This window comes from Lathyrus oleraceus, chromosome 6 (genome assembly GCF_024323335.1).
Source record: "Lathyrus oleraceus cultivar Zhongwan6 chromosome 6, CAAS_Psat_ZW6_1.0, whole genome shotgun sequence".
NCBI lineage: Eukaryota > Viridiplantae > Streptophyta > Magnoliopsida > Fabales > Fabaceae > Lathyrus > Lathyrus oleraceus.
This window is the reverse complement of record NC_066584.1, coordinates 2,558,436-2,567,650: the sequence shown is the minus strand read 5'-3', so window position 1 is coordinate 2,567,650 and position 9,215 is coordinate 2,558,436. Positions and strand designations below refer to the sequence as shown.

The 9,215-nt window shown below is 34.9% G+C and overlaps 1 protein-coding gene across 4 annotated transcripts; it reads right to left on the bottom strand.

The window, feature by feature from the left end:
• Positions 1-3,524: 3,524 nt before the first annotated feature.
• Positions 3,525-8,505, bottom strand: LOC127093473 (putative disease resistance RPP13-like protein 1). 4 transcript variants are annotated; one of them, XM_051032408.1, is made up of 4 exons: positions 4,653-8,505; positions 4,345-4,546; positions 4,117-4,214; positions 3,525-4,038 (listed from the first exon to the last, which is right to left on the bottom strand). In XM_051032408.1, the coding sequence occupies exon 1, from the start codon at positions 8,326-8,328 to the stop codon at positions 5,050-5,052; it is 3,279 nt and encodes a 1,092-aa protein (XP_050888365.1). In that variant the 5' UTR covers positions 8,329-8,505; the 3' UTR covers positions 3,525-4,038; positions 4,117-4,214; positions 4,345-4,546; positions 4,653-5,049. The 4 variants fall into 4 exon arrangements, with proteins under 4 accessions (XP_050888365.1, XP_050888364.1, XP_050888363.1 ...); XM_051032407.1 differs by having other exon boundaries at positions 4,855-8,505; XM_051032406.1 differs by having other exon boundaries at positions 4,117-4,546; positions 4,855-8,505.
• Positions 8,506-9,215: the final 710 nt, after the last annotated feature.

Here is a 9,215-nt window from a genome sequence, read left to right as displayed (position 1 = left end):
TATAATAATAATAAAATATTCCAATAATCCAACTTTATTTAATTAAATTAATAAAATAATATTAACTCAATTAAATAATTCCCTTATTTTAATCGGGGTGTTACAAAAGGTATAACTTATACCAACAACATGGTGGAAACAAAAGGTGTTTTCCTAAGCAATAGGGACTGATAAGACAAATACAATTTTAAGGGTTAACTGCAGTGGAAACAAACAGATGTTCGCCTAAGCAACATGGACTGATAAGACAAACACAACTTCACTTCAAGGGTTAACTGTGGTGTTGTTTAGTACAGAGAATACTATATCACTGTAGGGAATAAACAATTTGGAACCAAAGAAGAATGGTATATTGAATCCATGAAGAAATAAATTTTGAACCGATGAGTAAACAAACATCTTAGCCCAAAAGGGAGGGAATAAAGTGTTTAGTTTTGTAGCCAAACATCTCTTGGTTCACAAGGTGGAATGTCGATATATCGTCCTAAAAGGATGTGCATTGAATTCAAGAAAAAGTGATATTTGATCTCAAAAAGATGGTATTGAAGGATGAATAAAGAACCTTGTAAAGACATTCTATTGTAACCTTAAGGTCGTGATTATTTTCCGATAGTTCTTAACACGATTGAAGAATGAAGTAGCAAAAGAGAGGACGAACGTCAAACCACTATATATCTTTATGTATCTTTTCTTTCTTCCCTTACCTCTTTTGATTTTTTTTGCATATTCATTACTATAACTAGTGCATTATTGCATCATTACATCGCTTGTATGTCATTTAGGTTAGCTCTTACTTATAGCGATTTAATGTGTAAGCTTAGGGTTGTGATACATCAAACCTATTGGATCATCATAACTCCAATTATGTATTGAATGAATTTCTATGATAGTGTTTCTAAATCACTTTGTTTAAAGTGAATTTGGTTATCTTGTAATTGATTTACATTAGAAAGAATCATGTCTCAAGTGATATCTTTTAATGATTTTGTTGGATTAATTTATTGAGATACTTCCATACTCTCTTTGGGTTGTATTTTGCTTTTGCGTATTTTAAAATCTCAGATTTCATTTATGGGATCTAAAATGTTTTTGAAATTGTCTTTTGAGGGATAGGTCTATTCAACCCCCTTCTAGATCTCCCTGTGTCCATATTCTCACCCAACGCATGTCATACATATAATATCCAAAATGCTTAATCATGAAAAATATCTAAAATAGCATAAGATGATATCCAACAAAACATAAATAAACTAAATCAAAACAATGAATATGATGTAATGAGATGCATGAAAAATTAGTTAAGTGATGGAAATGGATCAAGAGATACTTCAAAATCAAGATCAAAATCAAAATTTGAACCCTTTTGAGAAGCAACGATATTCCCTTGCTTTGGCTTCAACGACCAAAACATCAAAACGAGCCACCAAGTGATTCTTTTTAACCTGATCAAATGTCATGATCCAGTCCATACACATACATCAAGATATGCCTTCACAGATAAAGGCAGAACATCAGTAGCAGTAGGATGTGGAGCAGACAGTCCGGTTAGAGCAATGACCCTCCCAAGAAAATAACCATCTAGAGCATCCTTATTGGTAACAAACTTATTATCATACACTTTACCATGCGTATCCATGTGATACCATCCATCCTTAGCTTTTTAGTACTTCCTTAACTTAATTGTAGCGGAGTCAAACACTTTTGGTGCCTCAAGCAAATTCGCATCATCTTGACGAATATTATTGAATTCCAAAATGTATTGAATAAAGGAGGTGTAAAATAGAGAACGCTTTGGATTATTCCTCCATTTGTAAATTTGATCAATAATGAACCTCACCCAATTGCTTTCTTTTTGTGTAAGAAGAACCCACATTAGGTAAATATTCAAATCATCAACGTTGGTCCAATTTCAAGGTTTTCTGTAGAGAATCTTCACCACAACCCAATGCAGCATGCACATCTAGCTTTTTATCTGACTTATCTGAAATTTGGCAGTATCAAGATTCTCTCTATATAAGGACTTTGAAATCATCCTCACTAAATAAGTTTTGTTGGTCCTGTTAAGTCAACTCAGCTGGTAGCTGTGCAGGGACATCAAGTGCAGGGTCGCAGGTTTGAATCCGCGACATCCCACTTGTTCACCTTTAATGTAATAAAGGGATTAATGTGTTCTTTGTTTGCCTTTATTAAATTTCACTCTACAGGTTTTACCAAATACACAAGGTTCACATAACTCTAGATTTTCGACCTTACACCACCTATTAGATTTTGTTTGCCCAATTCGACCAGGCCCCTTTCATTGAAATGGTCAAATATCATGTGTCATAAGATCAAGTACATACCTGACGCCAGTCAACAACTTTATTGACTCATTATGGAACTTTAATCTCATAAATCCAATCCCTACAATTCTACATGATTTTTATTGTTTCCCACCAACATTGATCCACCATCCTGATCACATAATTTCTCAAAAACATCTTTGTTTAGAGTCACATGTCAAGTGCAACCTGAATCCATAATCCATTCTTTGCGAGAATTGTTGCTCGTAACCACCATGACATCAAATGATTCATAATCATCTTGAACAATGGTTGCATTGTTATTGTCCTTGCTATCGCCATAACTCTTCAACCTGTCAAGACACATTTTTCTGGTATGTCCTTCCTTCTTAGAGTGGTAACAGCTAATAGTAGGAGCATTACCACCATAATACTTTTGTAGAACTTTACCCTTCTTCTTCTCAAACTTGCCATCATTTTTTGAGAATTTTGCCTTTACGGACAATCCTCCACTAACAGATGGTGGCTTGTGCTCCTTCCTTTCATTTAAGTTCTTAGAATACAAGGTTGATTGAACTTCTTCATAGGTCAAAGACTCTCTTCCATATAAGAGTTTTTTTTTTTAAATGAGCATGAGATCTTGGTAAAGCACACAACAATAACAATTTTTTATCTTCATCATCGACGCTAACATCAATATTCTCCAGATCAAGAATCAGTTTATTGAACATATTCAGTTGTTCAGTCAAGACTTTGTCTTCACTTATCTTGAATGAATATAGAGTCTGCTTCAGGTAGAGAGATTGACCAATGACTTGGTCATGTACAAACCTTCCAGTTTTGTCCACATGCCTGCTACGATTTTCTCCTTTGAGACCTGTCAGAGAACCTTATCACCAACGCTCAATATGATGGCACTGTGAGTTTTCTCAATCATCTTCATCTTCTCCTTCTCCATTAGGGAAGTATCCATTTTTCTGATCCTTTCAACGCTTCTAACAAACTCTGTTGAACAAGAACTTGTATTTTCAAGCACCATAATCCAAAATCATTTACTCCAGTGAATTTCTCAATCTCATACTTCGTTGATGGCATCTTCTCCACATTCAACGCACCAGTTTTTTGAGAAATCGTTACCACAAACAAAATAAAACTATGAGAAAGAGAGAGTTTCTTAATCACAATAAGAAAACCTTTCAATTCACGAAGAGAGAGAAGAGGGAAAAAGAGAGAAAAACATAGTTGGTTATAACAGTTATTCAATTCACTTTCTCAATTAGAGTTAAATGATTACAAGTGAAAAATAACAACTAACCTCTCTCTTAACATGTGAGAGAGGAGCTTATTTATAGAATACTAACATATGTATATCTTATGTATGATGATAACTACATGACATACATATCTACTCCATAAATATATCTTATTGTAGTGATGATATATTTACGGGTATGTCGAATTCTGAAGCTACCCCAGTCGAATTTTGAGTTTGATCTAATACTAACTTATGACTCCCAAGCTACCTCAATTTTATGATTTTTGAATAGTGAGTCAAATACTTGGCTTTTAAGTTGAAATGTCTAGAAAATCCATTTTCCTTCCACTAGTCAAGGATTTCTTGAGACGCCTTTTCTCCAGCCTTTATAGCTCTGTAAGCTTTTAGAATAGGAAATGTAGTATTCTCAGTACCAAGATCAGAAACTCCATTTTCTAATGGAGAGATTTCCTACATGCTGACTGATGTACTCATTGGATCCTGCAACATTGAAATATATGATAAATTGTTCGAACAGTAAGATAGAACTGATTAGAATATCAAGGAAGTGCAACTTACAATTGACTAGCTTTCAAACAAGTGAGATATGGAAGACCTCACAGAATCCATGGAATGTGGTGTCTGACCATAATATGAGTTGCACACAAAACCAGTGCCTGAATAACATTAAATTTAGATTGTAAGAATGGAAAGTAAAATATATTGGACGCCACATAAGAAAAATAGCAAATATCTAAATGGCCCTCCTAAATGTTCTGCCACAGTATCAGTAAGAAGGCCACCAACCATATAAACAACAAGAATGTCAGAATTTGAAGAAACATTAGCCATTGAAAGTAGACGGGTTCAACCCGCAAGAATCTGAATCAATTTTCAATGGATACTTCTTGAAATAAGCATCACATATGCTCCTTCAATATAAATGTACTCTAGATTTCTCCGGTTGATTCATCAGTAATTTTGCGATTCCTCTACATTACTCCATGACCTATATCAATCATTTACTATTTTCTATTAGTCTAACTGTTTTAAATTTTGAATGTACAATAAAACTTCAAAAGTACATCAAGCTGAATGAACTTAATGCTGCATACATGATGACTTCCAGGAAAAATTACAGGACTGTCAAGAATTTATCCAATGAAACACTGGAGAACAAACATATATTATGCTATCTGGTTCTTCCCCCTAGGATTGATTCCTTTCATGAACGAGTTCAGAATAGTGTACTGCTACTGTGACATGCATTTATGTACATATACAACATTTCCAGAAAGAAATATTTTAGTGACTCACCGGGACATGTTACTTATGTGAACATGATCAATTGATAAGTATGGTGGGAATGTGAGCAATCTTACGCCACTCATTCCTTTGCTTCCTCCGCACAAATAACAGTCACAAACTGATTTTCAGTTCTTCAAGAGAAGAAGGGAACTTTCCCTCCTCTCGCAACGGCTTGAGCTAGAGAGTGTTGAAAATTGTAAAATGTTATCCATAAAGTACACATAAACTGAGAGGCAAGTCATCTCTGGAAACTTGTTTCAGATTTGGAAGGCCATCAATTTTTAACGTATGAAGGCTAGCAAGTCTGTTCATTGGTCTTGGTAGAGAATAAAGCTTCTCACACTGACGCACAGTTAAATGAGTGAGGTTAGGAATGGGAAATCCAGTTAGGGAAACCGACTCTAGTTCATTGCAAAACTCTACTGTGATGGTTCTAAGAAACAAGAGATTCTGTTGTGACACATCTTCTACAATTAATATGGATTTTAAATGTTTGCAGCCACCGATATATAGACTTTGGAGGACTGGGAGAGGGCACAAGGTAAATGAAGTCATTGGATTACAACTATTGGATATAGTCAAATGCTCGAGTGATGAGTAATTGTGAAAAGATTCATGAGAAAGGAACTCCAAATTCTCACAGTAATCAATATGGAGAGAATGTAAGGTTTTGGGAAGACCGTCTTTCGGAAAGGATGTTAAAGAAGGAATGTTTTTTAAAATCATCTTTTGAAGAGAATTGAGACAACTCGGCAATTGGCTGTCAAATAGCGGAGTTGTCTCAAACAGTAGAGGACACTCGGTTAACTCAAGTTCAATAAGGGAAGGAAGGTTGTGGAGCGTCATCCCTCTGAGTTCAGAACAAAGTTTCACAGACAGATAAGTAAGCTTAAGAAGGTTGCATGGTATGTTTCCATTGAGTTTCGGACAATATCCCAATGAGAGGTGTGTTAGGCTAGGAAACTCTGGAGATGAACCTCCAATCAGCTCCCATTCCTCCCACTCGTCCATATGGTTAAAGTGCAGAGTCTTCAAGGAGGGAAATGGTTGAAAAGAAGGAGAACCACTTCCATAGAACTCAATATCAACACTCTTTACAGATTGCATCTTACTAATGAAGAGTTCTTTTAGATTGCTTAGTTTCCCAAGCGATGGTAGCCCTGAACAATTTTTACACTCTGAGATACTCAATCTCACCATGTTGCCAAATATAGAATCGCCCAACCAATTTGGTAATTTGTCTCCACCATATCCGGAGATGATAAGACCCTTCAAATTTGTAGGCGGACGCAGTCGTTCCAATACAACACTTTGTATTTGTGAGTTTGAATGAGCTGTGTAAGACCATCCTAGTTCCAACTCGTCAATTTCTTTTTTAAACATCAAATTTGCTTCAAAAGCATGGGATGGGTCAGTTACATTTTCAAGTTGTGAGATGGAAAGGTTTCCCCTTAGATGAGGATATTTTCCCAGATCTCCGATCTTTAATCCAACATCCTTCACGCTGACTATAAAGTCCGACAATGTCTGTAGATTTTCTAGTGTGGATATCTGTACAGGCATTTCCTTCAGTTTAGTGCCTCTGATGTCAAGGTGGCGTAGGTTCACCAATTTCCCCATGTCCCTTGGCAATTCAGTGAGTTCGAAACATTTTGACAGCAACAACGTCTGCAAATTGTAAAGCTTGCACATTTCAGAAGACAATCTTTTAATCCGAGTGCCAGAGAGATTCAAGTATCGCAGGTATATCAAATTTCCAATAGAGTTGGGCAACTTAGTGATATTCTGGTAGTGTGAAAGAGACAATACGTGTAAGTGTGTCTTTGTCGACAATAAGTCAAAAAATATCCTCTTCGGCATTGAATAAGACACCGGTGAATCTTGCAATGGCATGGCTAAAAATGATCGTAGACCTTTTAATTCATCCAATTCATCCAATTTATTGTATTCCGCTCTGTTGTATGACAAATGTAGCACCTTTTTATGCGGCTTATGTTTTTCCAACCTAATGTAATGTGGAAATGAAACTGTCGTAGCCAAATCTTGGGCGAGGTCGTGCATTTCAAAGTTTCTTCCGTCATTATCATTGGAGCATTGATGTATCAGAGACCAAGATACTAGTTCATCAAAGTATTCTTCGGCTAATTTTTCCCAAGTTTTGTCACTTTTGGGATAAGGTATAAAGCCTTCTGCAATCCATAACTGAACCAACATCTTTTTCTCTAAGATTGAGTTCTTTGGAAAAATGGAACAATAAGCAAAACATCTTTTTAAAGGACCTGGAAGATATTGATATCTCAATAGCAGAGCTGGTTGTACCATACCATTTGGCAACTCCCAAATACTACTGTTAAATACATCACTCCAATAATTTTGTGTCCAATTGAGTCGAAGAATACGTCCCAATTCTACTGCAGCTAATGGTAAGCCACCACATTTTTTGGCAATTTCTCTACCAATCATTTCTAGATTAGAATGTTGTTGGTAGTTTCCTCCTACAAATGCATGTCTTGCTAGTAAAGACCAGATATCTTCAATTTCCAAAGATCTTAAATGGTGGACATAGAGAGGATTTTGCATGGATAGCGCAAAGCTTTCATCTCGAGTTGTGATGATGATCTTACTCCCCATATTCCCAAGATTAAAAATATCATTTAGAATAGTCCAATCAACATATCTTGCAGACGATATATCATCCAACACTAGCAAAAACTTTGTATCGCTTAAAGTTTGCTGCAATTGCAGCTGTAGAATCTTGAGGTCGTCCGTCGCATTTCTTTTTGACGTGAGACACTCAAGAATGGTTTTAGTGACGGTGAAAACATCAAGAAATTCTGGAATATGTGTCCAACCTCTCAACTTAAATTTGTCTCTAACATCATGGTCGTTGTAAAGGAGTTTAGCTAATGTTGTTTTTCCTAATCCTGCCATACCCACAATGGAAATCACTCCTATTTTACTTCCACCATCCTCCTCCGACATCAGAAGCTTTTTAAGTTTCTTTATTTCATCATCTCTGCCATAAATAGCAGATTCATCTCCCACAACAGAATTTGTAGGAGTTACATTCCAAACACGGTAGGAATCACCTTCTTTCAATCCAGGATTTTGATTTCTCAAATGTTGCAGTTTTTCAATTAACTTTCGCAATTTAGAATTGACATCTCTGTTAAACCTTTTAAAAAAAGAAGAAAAGTTTTGAAGAACCTTATCAGCTTCAACTTTGTACCTTGAATCCTCAGTATTGATTTCGTCGAACAAATCTTCAGCTTCATAGACAAGATCATGCAACTTGTTCAACCAATCCTTGACCGCAGGATCGGTGATCTGTTTCTTCTCAGCATCATGAAGTAAAGATTGAAGTCTCATGAGTGTTACATCTAGGCTTTTCAACAGCTCAGCGTCAAGCTTAGTAGCAGAAGCAATTTTTTCGCTTAACGCATCCAAGGAAGCTGAAAGTGCTCCTTCAAGAACAATCGGCATAACTTAGATCAACAAAGTAACAATATTTTCAGAAATGCAACCAACAAGACTTGGTAAGCTATTTCAATTATTTTCCAGTTTCTATTCAATGATACTCAATAATAAATAAAAATACTAAAAGTATTAATGTTCAAACAAAATATCTTGTTTTTCTTGCTTGTCTATATGCAGATGAGGAAAAGATTCTCTTCAAGTTTTAAAATTATATAAATAAAATTAGATTAGCAATTTATAATTGAGAGGACGGCAAATAGATGAACATATTTTCTAGTTGTTTTGGAACTAAAGGATAACTAAATAATTTGAGATGAGTTTTTTTAGGATTAAATATGTTTGTGATATTCTTAAAAATCTCAATTTCACTTAGTTTCTTCAAAAAATAAAAATTTAAAGAATGGTGTCTCTAAAAATTTGCATCCATAATTTGGTCTTTTTTATTAAAACGGTCACTAATTCAATCGTTAAGTAGTAAATTATCATTAAATATGTCGTTAATGATATTGCTAAGTTGTAAAATTCATTCTAAGTTGTATGAGGGACGAAAACTGCGGATTGAAAATTTTAGGAGAATCATTATTTAAAGAAATTTGTTTGAGTAGTTAAAAATTAAATAAGCGATATTTATGAGTACCACAAACATATTTAACTTTTTTTTAAGCAAACTTTGTATAAATGAAAAAGATATATAAAAATAGGGGATTAATTCAAAATCTTAAGAGTTGATAACTCTAAAATTAGGAAGACGTAGCATATCTCTATTGAGATCCAAAAGAACATTGGTGTGAACAACATCCCACCAATAAAAAATCTTAATAGTTAAACCTATGTTAGCTAATCTATATGCACATTTGTTATCTTCTCTAAAAATATGAGAAACAAAAAAGTTT

What these genes read in the sequence shown, in the direction of transcription:
- LOC127093473 (XM_051032408.1), bottom strand. Translation starts at nt 8,328, where the DNA reads ATGCCGATTGTTCTTGAAGGAGCACTTTCAGCTTCCTTGGATGCGTTA.